The 16,772-nt window shown below is 36.3% G+C and overlaps 1 protein-coding gene and 1 long non-coding RNA gene across 4 annotated transcripts in view; one reads left to right on the top strand and one right to left on the bottom strand.

Annotated features, from left to right (window-relative positions):
- Positions 1 to 16,772, top strand: part of LOC100743798 (protein Wnt-1-like) — a 75,821-nt gene that overhangs the window by 42,976 nt on the left and 16,073 nt on the right. For all 3 annotated transcript variants that reach the window (XM_012388787.3, XM_003491620.4, XM_012388786.3), the window contains one exon: positions 16,534 to 16,714. In XM_012388787.3, the coding sequence (XP_012244210.1) occupies positions 16,534 to 16,714 (181 nt within the window). The remainder of the gene's footprint in view (positions 1 to 16,533; positions 16,715 to 16,772) is intronic.
- Positions 7,727 to 10,515, bottom strand: LOC117152012. The gene is made up of 3 exons (XR_004462231.1): positions 9,940 to 10,515; positions 9,208 to 9,824; positions 7,727 to 8,688 (listed from the first exon to the last, which is right to left on the bottom strand). It is a non-coding gene; the product is annotated as an uncharacterized LOC117152012 (long non-coding RNA).

A 16,772-nucleotide genomic window follows, 5' to 3' on the forward strand; every position in this document is an offset into this window, starting at 1 on the left:
GCGGGTGGAAGGTGGAGAAAATGGTATTGATATGTAGTTATATTGGCAGGTTTTCGTGCTGTTGTCCCAGATAGTTTTAATTTGGATTGTACGATGAGGGATAGAGATAGGCAGGCTTTTAAGAAATGAAAAATCCGGCCAGGGGCGGGACAGTAGGAAGGTACGGTGAAGAAAATGAAGCGTGTAGTGAATGCTTTTGTTCTTTGGCCGCCTTTGAAATGAAATCACTGATTTAAAATGTTGCTGACTACGAATCTTTTTGTTTCATCGAGCATTTAGATATTCTTGCTTTCTTGCACAGATCTATTTATTTTGTTATTTAAAAGCAAACATTTAGTACAACAAATTAAACAATCTACTAACGTTCCTACATATTAAAAATAAATCCATTAAGAAATTTTAAAGAATCCTACCTTCTAATAAATTAATGGAAAGTCTAGTGATTTTATTTGTTACCTCGAGATTTACCATAATTATTTTCGCTATAATATATATTTCCCTATTGTAGTTACAGCATTATAATAATAATTACTTAAAACTTTATCGAAAGATATTACAGTAAAAATACCTTCTCACTGAACGCACCATACTTAATTTTTACTATCAATAATCTCCTCGAACTCAATTAAATAATCTCCATCATAAAACAAAGTCCTACAATAACAAGCATCAGAATTACTTCAACTTCGATGGAATAATATTCACAATATTTATATAGTTCCACAAACAAGCCCATATGAATGCCGAAAAAGAGTGAAGTTCATTGTTTCAACTGGTCATCATCGTTCCACCGTGTTGAATATCACGTTACACAACGTGTTTGCCAATCACGCACGCGGATATATTTAATCTGGCCGGGTTTCATGTTTGCGTAGCCACTCCATGATCGCTAGGAACATGTAATTAAATTATCCATCGTTGTTTATTTCCACTGTTTTCTGAGAAAACAAGCACGCGCTGATTTCGCCGGTGTTGACGACAAACGAATCATCAGTGGTGTTACAACAGGTCTGTGCATTCATTTGATGCGCGTATTGGGGCTTTCCCCACTCAATCTCCGTTGCTATAACATGTTAGCTATATGCATCATGTCTTGATGCATCAAAATACTACATAACCTATGAAGAATACGACCCTTCTATATCGGCATTGATATCTTAGCTCGTTTTCAATTTTAAGTCAATCTGTTCGGTCGGTAAGGTTTGGTCAGCGCTGCTAGAACTGATGGAGTATAGCAATCAGATAAAAACACAGTGAGTTGTTGGTTCAGGTTATCGGGCTGTTAAGCAGCGCTCACGCGTGAAACGCGTAGTCGTCAAATTAATACTATATCACTTGGAAATTATAGGCGTTATTTATCATGCTAGATTGCAATTTATTTTAATTGCTAGTTAATATATAACGAATAATAAGTATGTATCACTTGGAAATTGTAGCACTTATTTTTATTTATCAAAAAACGTATGAGTTATCAAGCTAGATTGTAATCTATGTTATTTACAAGTCCATACACAATGAATAATGAGTATCTTTTCACTGTATCTTGACACTCAATTTAATACTAGAGTACTATTTAATACTATTTAATACTAGAACTGCCGGTGACAAGTTAGGTATCAATCCTTTCATTAACATTTCCTCTGGATTGATTCGTAATCAATAAGTTACTTTCAAAAACTTTCGGGATTCAAATTCAGTTAAAACTTCAGACTACATTGTCATATTTCTATGAAATTAAGATATAACGTTAAAGTATATTAATCCAAAAAGTGAAATACAATGGAGTGTTAGATTCATTTCTAAGCCTGCAAAGAATTAAGGCTAACTAAATGTGATTATGTCAAACTTTACCATAATAGTAAACACGATAACTTTCATTATCACGTGAAAACATATTAATGTCACTCGCCCACGCGCATGCGCGTTGCGCGCATACGAGATCCACCGTCGATCCAAGGAATTCTGTTCCATGGTAAACGCCGGAGGAGACCGGTAGTACTCTACTTGATATCCCAGGGGCACGGGGGCGTGCACCTTTAGACGCACCACATCCGCGTAGACGGTGTTCTCTCTCTGGCGTGCACCGTACCGCAGAACGGTGCAAAAAGGGAGGGAACAATGGGGATCCCATGGGAATGTATCCGCCGGTGCATCCCCTAATTAAGATTGGCCTTGTTTTAAGCAGCCCGGTAAATGATTCGCCGATCCCCTCGAGAAGAGTCGATACATCGGTTCGCGTACCAACTACGTACGATCGACGAGTATACAGAAGAGTTCGTGACGTAATCCACCATTCTCTTTCTTCTTGCACTTCTCCCCACTCTTTCACCATCAACCCCTACTCCCTCCCCCTAACCTATCCGTTTTGTTGCGTAATCTTTCTGGAACGTTAAATTCTTGAAAGCACCGGTTGAAAGCCGGATTATTCCCTTCTCCGCTTCACCATCGTCTCTCTTATATTCTGGCTCTTTCTCCACAGTTTTCTTCTTCCTCCTCTTTCTTTTTTCACTCTATCGACCTCTGGTCTCGTTACGCGGGAAACGTTTTTAACCGTTCGACCGCGACAATAGGAACGACGGAGGATCACGTGTCGTTATGGTTTATGGCAGTGGTTCTTAACCTGTCATCCGCGAAGCATCTCCGGGGCGCTGCGAGTTCCTCACTCGCGGAACTAGTCATTTTTCGAATAAGGAATAATTATTTGCGTTTTTATTTATTTATAATTAGACTGTGGATTTTTATGCATTTATGAGATGCTTGACGGTACAAAAATGCGCACAGCGCATATAATATGCAAAAGTATATAAAATATTTAAGGTAGAATATTTATTATGATATTTAAACATGAAACATTTGCATTTACGTTCCATTCCTTTAGTTATGCTCATAAAGATATAAAAATGCATAAAATCTGCACTCTATTTATAATAAATCACTTCCTCCAAATTTGAAGTTTGTTGATCAGCAGTCGATAAATGTTTTAGATATACACGTTTGAGGCGCATTACAAATCTAAGCGTTGATTTTAGTCATGGGGATCCGCGACAACGAAAAATTAGTTAAAGATCCGTGGTACACAAAAGATTAAGAACCGCTGGTTTATGCCGTAGAAAAGACGTGTAGGAAGTTGAAAGACGAGAGACAGGGGAAACGTCCGTGGAATGAGGGAATGTAATGAGTAACGCTGGTGAGAGGTTATCGATTATCGAGCGCAACTTACGATTCGTTAGGCTCGCGTGTGCTGTCTTGAGGAGGAGTGGGGAGGATTTAGCGAAGACGCACCGTGCTTGTGAAGTGGGAGGAGATGTGTTGCGTTCCGTGTGGATCTAATAAACGCGAGCAAATTGGTAGCTGATGGGGCATAGCAAAGAGGGATGGCCAAGTGTTTCATTTTTGAAGCAATGGAATTCTTTGCGCTGCGATTTCTTTTTGGGGTTTTCGACGCGTTGATTCCTCAAATACGTATTGTGCATCACGTTGCACTTTTCACAGCAGGCAACGTACTAAAGGCTATTTGTAGAAATTAGAACACAGTATAATGCGTCGATTATGTATGAACGTATTAACGTATTTATTGTGCAATTTTGTATACAGGGTGGTAACTGGTGGTACAAGCGAAAAGGGGGTGATTCTACGCGAAAAAAGAAGTCGAAAATATAGAATAAAATCTTTTCGTTTGAGGCTTTGTTTTCGAGAAAATCGACTTTGAATTTTCGCTCGGTGCGCGTGCACTTTATCGCGTCTCGTTATAACGGATCTCACTGTAGATCGTTGTCTCGATGGAAAAATTAAGAAAAAAAAAAGAAAATTAAAAAAAAATTTTTATTCTATATTTTCGACTTCTTTTTCAACCACCCTGTATATAGATTTACTTAAAAAAATTTTCACATAACCTACATAAAGGGAATATTAGTCTGTTCCAAGATGAATGAACTTCGATGATCGTGACATCTAGCATGACCTTGAGGAAACATCTTTTTCATCATCAATAAATGTTTTGAACACATCTTGGAACTATATAAACTTCTAGTCATTCTTTTTTATCTTCAACAGCAATAAAGATAATTTAGATATTCGATTTGAGCGAGACGTGTTCTATATTTAATGCAAGATTTTATCTAACGTAAAAAGGTAGTCGTTTAAAAAGACAAATATTATGGCAAAGATAGGAGAGGGTACCGAATGCAATATCTATAACTCTCTCGGCCTACTCTTTCGCGGTTAATCTTGTGCGGAGCTACGGCGCGCGTTCCGTTTAAAAGCTTTAATCTTGTTAGAGCTAATTCCTCCGCCTATATCTTGTTAGATTCTGCGTGCTCAAACTATCAAGCTGACTTGTTTTCCTTCTGAAAGAAAATTAGCTGACCGGAAATCGAATGACGAGCCCGCGATATCCGGAATGTTTTACCCGCTGAAAGACGTTGAAGTCACTCGCTCAATTCCTCGTAACTCACCTTCTCTTCCTTATACATACACATGTACATGCATAGAACGGTTTTTGAATGTTTCAAATTTGCAAATTTGAATTTCATGGACCGATACTGTACGTTCGATTTTGTTCAATCATTTTGCAATTGCAAATTTCCTGCAGCAGTTTACTTTTTTAATTTCCAGCACAAAAATTGAAATTAAAAAGACTGAAAAATAGAAATTAAAATTAAGAATTCGATACAATTAAGAATTCTCTGTTCGACAGATTTGTTCAATCACTTTGCAATTGCAAATTTCCTGTAGCAGTTTACTTTTTTAATTTCTAGCACAAAAATTGAAATTAAAAAGACAGAAAAGTAGAAATTAAAATTAAGAATTCAATACATTCTCTGTTCGATAAATTTGTTCAATTATTTTGCAATTGCAAATTTCCTGCAGCAGTTTACTTTTTTAATTTCCAGCACAAAAATTGAAATTAAAAAGACTGAAAAATAGAAATTAAAATTAAGAATTCGATACAATTAAGAATTCTCTGTTCGACAGATTTGTTCAATCACTTTGCAATTGCAAATTTCCTGTAGCAGTTTACTTTTTTAATTTCTAGCACAAAAATTGAAATTAAAAAGACAGAAAAGTAGAAATTAAAATTAAGAATTCTATACATTCTCTGTTCGATAGATTTGTTCAATCATTTTGCAATAGCAAATTTCCTGCAGCAGTTTACTTTTTGAATTTCCAGCACAAGAATTGAAATTAAAAAGACAGAAAAGTAAAAATTAAAATTAAGAATTCGATACAATTAAGAATTCTCTGTTCGATAGACAGATTATAATTAACTTTCCTTTTCAAGGAAACAATCTAAATCATTCTAGAATTTCAAGGTAATATATTGTTTTACTAAAGGTTATCGCGACGAAAGGTGAAAAATTATGAAATGGAATTTTCATGGAAAAGGTACGAGGGAAGGAGGACAAGAGTTAAACGATAAGCTGTTCATATCCATGGTTAGGTGAGATAAGTTTTATGACGTCCCCATTATTTCGAGAACCCTTTCCGTCGAAACATTGTAAGCAGACCCTCGGGACACCTATTCGGTGATAATTTTTATTGTCTCGAAAGATTTACGTGCAACCCATTAGAGTACACGCTCTAGAAGCTTAACCTATCGATACCTCTAGATATGGTTAAAGAGAATAGAAGAATTCTTGTTCTATTCTTTTTTTTCTTCCCCCCCCCCCCTATTCTTTTTCTTCTTTTCCTTTTTCTATTAAGTTGTCCGAAAAGTGTCTTTGTTTTACAGACACGTCTTTTACAGCGACGTATCTTTATACAAACATGAAACCTAATCTGTCGGGCGTTGTGATCTTTATTTTGATAGAGCAAAATGAATCATAATTAATTCGATAAAATAATATAAAACGGAAAATGTTGTGTATCCATTATTTCCTTATAAAACGAAAGAAACTTTTCGGACGTGCTAATTAATATTTTGGCTATCAGGAATGTATCATCTTTCTTGTAATTTCTTGTAGGTACCATTCTACTCTTTGTAGAGTGAAATATTAATACATACTAGAGATAGATTATAAATGTTCATATAATTTTATACTTCTCTGGATACAATTAAAGAAGTGAAACTTAAATAGGAATTTCTTTTACCCTTTATATATTATAATAAATATTCAATTTTGCATATATTCTGTACTTTTACATATTGCATATATCTTGTGGATTTTTACATATTTAATTAGTTATTTAATACTTAAGTATACAAGTCCTCAGTTTAACAATGAATATGTCTTTCAATCTTTAAGAATTCAAACAATAATTCTAGAAATAATATTGATGAACTCTTAAGGGATGAAAATTACTATCACAAATTATTGTTACACATTATATTACATATATTATACAGGGTGGTTGGTAACTGGTGGTAAAAGCGGCAAGGGGGTGATTCTACGCGAAAAAAGAAGTCGAAAATATAGAACAAAAATTTTCTTTTTTAATTCTTTTTTCATTTTTCCATCGAGACAACGATCTACAGTGAGACCCGTTATAACGAGATGCGATAAAGTGCACGCGTACCGAGCGAAAATTCAAAGTCGATTTTCTCAAAAACAAAGTCTCAAACGAAAAAATTTTATTGTATATTTTCGACTTCTTTTTACGCGTAGAATCACCCCCTTTCCGCTTGTACCACCAAATTCCTAAAATAATATTCTTTAAGGACCCTTATCTCACGTACTAATGAACAACATATTAATAAAAAATCAAAAGAATCTTTTCAGTGGATAATAATTAGCCACTGTGTATAATTATGCGTACATATATGCGTGTATATGTGCTCTAACAAATACTATAGGAGAGCCGCTGTTCCTCTCACAACCGAAACTTTACCTCGTCCTAATTAGTATCGATTACCGAACATCCCCCTTTTCTCTGCCAGCATTATACTTATGCAACGTTCCTCGTTCGTATCTCATTCTATCCAAAGTGGCCCCCTCGTGACTTTCACGGCGAAAAAGGGGGATGACCCCCGGGCCAAAACTCTGCCCGAAGGGTGACCATTAGATCGCGGCGGGAACATCGAGGTGAAGTTTCCTCTCTTTGAATGTGCACGAGCACCGTGCTCTATGTTCATAGAGGAATCACGATCCGTGTCTTTCCTTCCGGCTAATTAATCCTGATCGACGATGACACGTACAGTAGGAGATGGGATGAAATGATTGGGGGACGAAGCATTCAGAAAGTCGCAAAAGTTCCTGGATCTGTTACGTCTAGACGTTTTATAGGAGAATTAAATATGAAAGTAGAAGTTGTGCAGGAATTTTTCAGTTTGTCTTGATGGAAAAGTCGTTTAAAAATATCTATTGATTAAGAAGTTCTATGTTGCTTTCAATTCTGTCCAGAAGTTTCATTTAAAATAAAAAGTTCCCCGGAAGTCTTTTTGAAAAATAATATTTAAAATTTCCTTTGACAATCTTGAAAATACAACTCAAGATATCGATAAGGAAAGATTCTATATTTTAATTCTATTCAAAGCTTTCAGTGAACGCTTCTAAAGCTTAATAAAAATGTCTCATTTGTTACGCTCAGAAATGCTCACTTGTCTGGATTGTTTTAAACAGCCCACCCGATCATTCACGATACAAAATTTCACCTGTCTAATTTACATAGTTTAAGAAATCGACAAGGAGAAAATAACAAAAAGTAAAGAAAAACCATATTTCTCCTAATTCTTCCACAAGCCTTTTTTCAAGTCTTTTTTTCTTTAAATACTTAAGCTTAAAACATTAATTAAAAATCTCCTATATTCGAATTCTAAAATTTTATTTGAATATTCCTAAAACATACGATCCAAGACATTGTAAAACAAGGGATTCTGTATTCTAATTTCACCGAACAATTTTCTTTGGAGATTCCTGAAACACTGCATCGCGTACTAAAACTAACTTATATCCGAATTTCTATAAATACAAAATTGCATAATCCTGTGTAGTACTTGTTGTACACCATCAATAAAACGGCCAAAAGACACGCGGAAGCGTTGCCAAGCGCATTCCACGCGCGATTCACCAGATGCCACGAGAAATCTCAGAGGGCGATAAGGATAGTTTCGGTTTGAGAAAATGCAGATCAGAATTGTCGTTAGCCAAATAGAGCGAGCAAACGTAGAACCGTGGCACGGTCGTAAAACTGTAAGAGCCGCCCATGAGTATTTATCTACGTTCCTTTCTGTGGGTTCGTAAACGGAACCACGGCAGCGAATCTTAGCCAGACAACCTGACGAACGGTCGACTTTTCGTCTGGTATCGTCGGTTTACGACCGCGTCGACGATAGATGTTGTCTGATCATCGTCGGTAGCGGTTCTAGTTCTCTTTGCGACGTCTTTTCGAAACTCTTCTCGGTGTTTCCTGCTCCTTCTGCTTGAAACGGATCCGATTACAGTTTTTCCGTCTAGCAGTAGCAGCCTATCGAAGAGTGAGGTTGTTGTCTCTTTGAAGATGAAGTAGACGAGGTTGTTCGTCAGCGTCGAGTGAAGCAGAGGGTTGTATAGGTACGGCGAGAGGAGCTGGGTTAGGTTATCGAACTGGTTCGAGTGGTGTAGAGTGTTTCTTCATGTAGGAATGGTTTCTAGAAGGCTGATTTTCTCGGAATTTTTAGAATAGGATTTTTAACCCCTCTATACACTCACGCTTGGTAGTTTGGTGCGTCCTTCGCCTTTTAGACGAAACTGAGATTCTTCTAGGATTTTGCTGGAAAATAAGAATATTATAATTGCAGCTTCTATCTTTGATGAGATACGAATTTGGAATAGATGTTATTAGTTTCATTATTTTTTAAGCAGTATCTGGATTTTCTAGAAATTTTCTAGAAAGAGTCTTGAACAAAGCTAGTTGAAGTTTGAATTTCTTGCGAAGTGCACCGATGTCTTAAGAATCTTCAACGGAATTAAATATTTCTTTGATAAAAAAGAATCGATTAATACTTTAAGAATTTGAAAGAAGGAATTGCCAACTAGGATGTCTAAAAAATACAGTAAAAATGACGTGTAAACACAAAACAAAAGTTGTCAATGAAAATATTAAAGGCGTAAAATAAAAATGAAAATACCAAGTAGAACGGCTAACCTAAAACTTTTCTTTCATCACGCCATGCTAAAAATATTACATTCCCTATACTATACAATTTACGTTATATACATACACATCCAAACGTACGTACAGAAATATATAAAACCATCCACATAGAACCGATAATATCCGGTAGCTTACCGGTTAATGCTACGACAGAACGATGTATGTATTGTGGTCTTTTCGGCTGGATTTATCCTCCATTATAACGTCGGCGTGGAGTGTGTGTTCTCGACATAAATGGGCCCTATCGCTGTCACGTGGACAAAGCATGGGTCGACGTGCCCGTGACGGCAACGCGATACCTCCACCTAACAATAATCATAATAATCATAATCATAATCATAATCATAATAATCGGAATCATAATCGTGGCGCGGCTAAGGGTTTGCCGCCGCCGCCGATGATAAAGGCAAAACGCGGCATATACTCTCTGTACGAACAGAGAAAGATAGAAAAAGAGAAGAAAGATGTGAAAAGGGTGAGGTGAGTATAGTAGTGGTGGGACCTAGTACACGTTCACGCGGCTTCCTCCTTCCTTTCCTCTTCCATAGGCTTGCTTCCCTTTACCTCCTCCCCTTTGAATGGGGAGCAGCCCTCTCGCGGCCCCGGATACATCATCGGATCTGAATATGGATTTCTTTCTTTCCGACCGCCGCTTTGTCGAATTATTATTCTCCTTCCTCCTATATGTACTTACCTTAACCCCACCTCCACCCTTTCTTTGTACTCTGGGTGAATCACCTAATCTTGTGCACCTGAACAATTGATAATTTAGATTAGGTTGAGATTGGTTACTTTATTTACAATTAGACTGCAAATTTTTATACAGTTTTATGCTTTTATGAACAGGATTAAAGAAATGAAACTTACATAGAAATTTGTTTCATCCAATAAAAATTATAAAGAATACTTTGGACAGAGCATTGGATATCTTATTATTTTTCTAGATCATATACAGTCTGTAGATTTTTGTGCCTCTAAATTTAGTCTAAAAATCCGTAGTTTATCTGTGATGTACCTATTATGGTATGAAATGGTATTGTAATTAATTGTGTTATAAGATTTGTTGTGTGACTTTTTGAAGAGGTTAGGATGTAAAATATTATTGATGGACGGTAGATGTTATTGTATTTACAGGAAAATTAAATGCGTAAAGATGTACAAAAGATATTCAATGTAAAGTATTTAGTGTAATATTCAGAGAGTGAAACAGATCTCCAATTAGCGTTCGCTTCTCTTATTGAGATCAGAAAAACTTGAGTTTGCCTGAACATTCATAATTTATTCATAGATAACCTCCATACAACAAATTTATGTTATGATTTAGTATATAATATGTGTACTGTACATCTACATATCATCAAAATTGCCATGTTAATCCCCTTCCTAAAAGATATTCAATGTAAAGTATTTAGTATAATATTCAGAGAGTGAAACAAATCTCCAATTAGCGTTCAACATATTTAGTTAGCATACAACAAATTTATGTTGTGATATAGTATATAATATGTGTGCTGTACATCTATATATCATCAAAATTGCCATGTTAATCCTCTTCCTAAAATATGGACTGTAGACAATGTAAACAAAACTAATAGAGAATGAAAAATGAATGTCAATATGTATGTATGTGGTTTCAATTCAAACAAATTGCAAGTGCAGATTGCAGTCCATATATATGTTGCATTATAAGTTATAATATAATATAACCAAACTTGTTTATTTTGTCTCATGTACCTCTTTTTCACATTTTAGTTTCATCTTTTCCAACATATTCTTACATGGTTTCAATTCAATTGATTCACTCCGTTGATGGCAAAATCAGATTGCACCTTGATTGCAGCTCATACATGTTGCATCTAACCTATCTGTTATTCATACATGTTAATCTGTTTGCCTTGCCCTGTTCATTTTTCAATTATAGTTTCATTCTTCTTCATTACTTTTTTCCTTTGGTCGGTTCTTTATTCTCTAACCATCTCGAATATCCGTAGCTCACCGCGAGACCTTATCCCGAACAGAGTGTGCACTCGACTGTTGCATCCTTTTCTCCATTCGTTCACTTTGCCTCCTTCCCCACCGCTCGACGCTGGTTATCTAGCGCGACGGGGACATCCTGCGCGGTATCGTTTGCCCATGATTCCATTTCGAACGATTTGTCTGGGTAAACGGAGTCCTCTCGCGGGATCAAGTTTTTGCGGTTTTTTGATCGTCTTCAGCGGCCAACTGCGGTTGGTTGTGCGGAAAGGGATCCTTTTTAAACTTGTGGCTTTGTTTCTGTGGAATTCGATTAAACGAAATACGTGTTCAGCTTTGTTATTGGTTTTCGATATTATTGTTTGTGACAACAATTGAGTTTTCTGTGAAATTTTAAAATGAGAATAATTAATAAAACTGTATCGAATTGTCCTGCCAAATAATATATAACGAAAATTATTTAATGTTTTATAAAGTAATGACAATTTTTTCTGAATCTGACAATTCGAAAAAAAAAATTCCCTAGACCCTAAACTGATAACTTTTCAAATCTTTTATCTAATATATTGTAAATTCCATGCATGTACTTATACATTATAATCATAGTTGCACTAGAATTTCTTCTTTAAAATATTCCTTAAATTTTAGATCTTTGTTTCAGTATATTGTAAATTCCATGTATCACGCTATGTAAATTACATCGTAATGTACACACTGCATCGTAAATTCGTCCCACGAATTCATTCTAAGAATTCTTTAGATCGAGAATTCTTGCAAAATCTCTATCTACATTCCTACAACCATTTATGTATATATATATATGTATTTATCTTCCTCCGTCTCTCGTCTATCTAACCTTGACCGCGTTAGTCGATGAACCGTCGATACCTTTTCCCCATAAGAGCCGGCCACCCGAACCATATCGCCAACCGCCTATTGATTGCAATATTGCGCGACTAACACGTATTTAAGGGTAGCCGACCAACAAAATCTTCTATTTAACCATCGGCTTAGCCTTTTCATAAACATCGATACTCCAAATGACTGGGATGATCTTCTCGTCGATGATGCCAGTACACTATACGTACATATAGGACACTTCCTTCGTCCCTATAATTTCGGGTTTCACTATCTTTCGTAACATTGTATAACATACAATAGTACTTGGACTTTGGCTCACTCTATTTCAGATCTTGTTAAATAAAAATATTTATATCGATGACAATTATCGATAATTATGGTTACAGATATTTTTCCATTTCCATAAACTTCAAATATTAAATGGCGTGATCTCGTTGTGGGGGTGGAAGGGTGGTGGGAAGAGGTCAGTGAAAGAGAGCCGTAAACCGTGGTCACACAAATCCGAAATAGGTATGGAAGCTAGTCGAGGAGTTTGGCGCGCAAACAAATAATAAACGCTCCTACGCCGTTGCAGCGGTCAGCCTCGTTAGATGACTCATGTGATTTCCGCGCTAGAGATTGAAATTGCTGGCGGAGGATACGGTGGTGATTAGAAAGAGGTTTCGTGGTGATGGTACGTGGTACTGGTTTTTTTGAGAGCATAAATTCTTATAAGGGAATTAATATCAGTGGTAGGAAGAGATTCGAGAAATGCTGTGATTGTTTCATTCGAAATGGTAATAGTAGGAAATTCGAGGAAGTCAAAGGAAGAAATTTTGTTTATGATTAATCGACTTAGTATAATTTTTGGTGACTTAAAAGAGAAGGTGAACATTGCTAGCGGATCAAAAAATGTGTATTTAGGAAATGTGGTTGCTTAATTTGAAACGAGTTTTTAAACATTCTACGAAGTTAAAACAGGGAAGTAGAATCGGGAAAAGTAAAATTTAAATATTGACTGAATTTCTCAATAAATATTTCTTTTTATCTACAGTGAAAAATATCATTTTATATATTTGTAGCGGCACATGAGTCAGAGGACGATGCGAATCGAGAGCGACTCATGTTGTTTTGCCTCGGGACATTGACACCGTCTTGACGTACAAAACGTAACGATAAACAAACTCCGGACAAAACAATATCGCCGCTACGTGCAACCGTCAACCCTTCGGTTGCGAATTTAAACTTTCCGGTACTCCCCAGACCAATATAAATAAACGAACACGATCTTTAGGACAATTAGTATCGAGCGAACGTATGCGTTACCTAGCGTACGAATATCGAACATTCTTCTACCGAGTGACTTTGAGCGAACGACAATTGACTCTGTATTCTGTACTATACAGGGTGGTTGGTAACTGGTGGTACAAGCGGAAAGGGGGTGATTCTACATGAAAAAGGAAATCGAAAATATAGAATAAAAATTCTTTTTTAATTTTTTTTTTAATTTTTCCATCGAGACAACGATGTACAGTGAGATCCGTTATAACGTACCGCACGCGTACCGAGCGAAAATTCAAAGTCGATTTTCTCGAAAACAAAGCCTCAAACGAAAAGATTTTATTCTATATTTTCGACTTCTTTTTTCGCGTAGAATCACCTTCTTCCGCTTGTACCGCCAGTTACCAACCACCCTGTATATTTAAAAATACATTTAACGGCACAAGTATCAACTCGTCTCGTTATTGTATAAACCAGCTCGTAAAGTCCACCACATGTTCCACTTAGCCCAAGAAACAAAAGAGGGAAAGATACGCAGCATTGCAAAAATATCAAAGACATGAATGTAAATATCAGTATGAAAAGTATGAGAGAAAGAGGTTAACTTAAATAAGAGATAAATTATCCCAAAGGATTAATAGCAACACTGACTTATCTTCCCTTTAGACCGCATCTGTAATTCCGAGTAGCCAGGCGCTTCGGGAGTAATCGAGTTCGTGGGCAGATTAAAATCTTCTCAAACTCGCATTAAGGAAGCTCGAAGGCGCGTCCGCACGAGAATTGGTCACTCCCTCGGCGTGTGTCGTACGTGTAGAAGTTGACGCGACGACCCGTTCCCTTAAACGTTGCCCACGGGGTTGCAATCATCGTTCCCGGGCCCGGCCAAGGCCACACCCTCGATTCTCATTAAGATTTACCGCCTAAACGACCGCTACCTATGCTCCGAAGGGGGGCAACCTTTGAAAAATAATAGAAAATGACAGGACCACTTCTATTCTTTCTTTTTTTTCCTATATTTCCTGTTTTTTTCTTCTTACAACGCCGCGATTAACGAGAGGCAGGGAACGTTTCCGAACTTCTAGACTCTTTTTTATTTACTTTTATTTACTTTTTTTTGTAACTAATCCTTCCTCTGCTGTTATTTAGGATTATACTGGATTGGTGTATATAAAGTCTAAAATTTATCTGTATTTTTTAAATTTACTTAAATTTGATACTGAAGTAAGTACAAAGCTTTCTTGTATAATATTTTATTAACTCATACTATTACATTATAATAATTTATCAACTAATAATATTACATCATAGGTATATTGACAAGTTACAAGCAAAATAGGTTAGGAATCTCTTTTCTACAGTCTCTTACAATTTTCAAATAATTTGTGATTTTTACAATTCCCTTGAAAAATTTCACTTGTTTATTATCAAACTTGTTACTATTATGCAAAGATATTGCATTGTTCGTGAATATGTTTGCTGGTAGGTACGCTCCTTAAAACGACGAACTGATCTTTCTCAGTAAAGTTAATTGCGAGCGAGAAGTCAACCAATCGTTCTCCCTACATGTGGTATATATTGAGTATAGGGGTAGGGAAGACAGGATATTTTCGCGCGTCTGCATCAGAATATAGGTTTTTGCAAGCAGGTACTCATTACGAGTGGCCGGCATTAAATAAATTCGATAATTGAGCCGGATGATCGGACATGTTGGATCTCTTTGCGGCCACCCGTAAATTAATGGAGCTTTACGAGGAATTAAATTCGACACGCTTTCTCTGAGATATACCGTGTACACGCCTCTTTGATTCCTTGTACGCTTTCACCCAGGTGCCGTGAACTTTTCGGGAGATGAACGCCGCAGAAAAAAATGCCGCCGGTTCATGTAGCATTTTATCCCTAACCAAACCCTTTGTAGCAAGTAAATATACCGCCGTTCGTAAGTATAATAGTTAAATACTTAATAGGACATTTATGGAGAAATATAAACTTGGAAAATCATATTGGGGAATTATTAAAATACTTCTTTCGATATAAATTCGGATCAAAAGGCCGAAAGCTTTAGGTCATTATAGTGAATATGTATACATGATTACTGATATAAATTTGTATTGAACGAAATGTAATGTTTAAAGTCGCTACTATGAATTTGAGGTTATGAAACATATTATATCGAAATGTTTTCCTCGCAATGAACGGAAATACATCCATTCAATTTATTTTGACAAAAAAATATTTAATATTAATATGGAAATATAATGTTCAATAAAATTTTGTATTTTACATCACTACTTCAAATTTGTAATTACCAATATAAATATTATATAATATTAATATTAAAAAATTTCATTTACATTGAAAACAATTAATAACTTTTACTAGCAAGATTCTTGAACATTCATGTGATTCACGCGATAGGAAAGTTAAGTCTTCTTGTCTCATGTTACGACGTAGACAATCCCTGTTGTCGGTTCTTGCGGATCCTCTTATATTGTCGGGCATCGGTTACCCTTAGCTGTTGCCCTTCGTCCTTTTCCCCTCTATAATTTTCACTCGAATACCTGCTCTAATTATAGGTGGTTCGTCACGGCGAGAGTTCCTTTGTGGGTAGCCTCGGTACGAGCGAGGCTACCGAGTAGCTGTCCTCTATGCTTCGTGAAAATACAGGGTGGGCAAGTAATATATGACACGAGAGTGGGGAGAAGGAAATTCCGTGATTCGAGAATGATAAAGGAACAATATTAATCTATATAGATATACTGGATTTTTTAAATGATAATTTTCAAAATAATATTTTCCTTTTACTTGAAGCTTGCATTGACTGCCTGAATTAATTTTTTGTAAATGCAAAAAGTATATAAAACCCGTTACATTAACATACGTTGATAATTCTAACGTTAACTTCATTAAATCTGTAACTCATCCTCACATCTCATCTTCCATTCCAACTAATATAAATATTTTCGTGAAGCTACAACTAATACGATAATTTTGATTAAGATTTTATGACAATTATCATCTATTTGATAGTCCTAATATTAAACTTACTAAATCTGTACCTAATCCTATAACCTAACCCTATTCTAACCTCACATTCCATCTTCTCTTTCAACTTACATAAATATCTTCATAAACCTATACGTATAATAAATTAGTTAGTATTTTATTCGACTTTTATATCAAGCAATTTGGTAGTTTTAATATTACGTTTATGAAACTTCAACCTAACCTCACTTCTGATCAATTCCAACTTACATAAGTATTTCCGTAAATCTATCACTATAAGTTGGTTGGGATTTCGTAAGAAGGTTCACGTAAGAAATCGAAGGATAATAACAATAATGGTTGCTGCTTCCGGGATTGTTTCAGGTATCTGGGTGTTGAGCCACGGCTGAATAGCGGATCAAGTTCTGGAAGCGGTGGCGATGGTCAAGCGCAGATCGTTGGCGCGGGTGTGATCGGGCCGGCAAGCGCCGAAAAGAACTGCAAGAGTGTGCACCTGACCGCGAAGCAGCAGGCGATATGCTCCCGCTCGCCTCCAGTCCTGCAGGTATTTACCTCACGGCAGGGGCAACCTCTCTCCTTCACCGTTCGGATTAATGGCCGGG

The sequence above is a fragment of the Bombus impatiens genome, unplaced genomic scaffold (assembly GCF_000188095.3).
Source record: "Bombus impatiens unplaced genomic scaffold, BIMP_2.2 scf_0582, whole genome shotgun sequence".
NCBI lineage: Eukaryota > Metazoa > Arthropoda > Insecta > Hymenoptera > Apidae > Bombus > Bombus impatiens.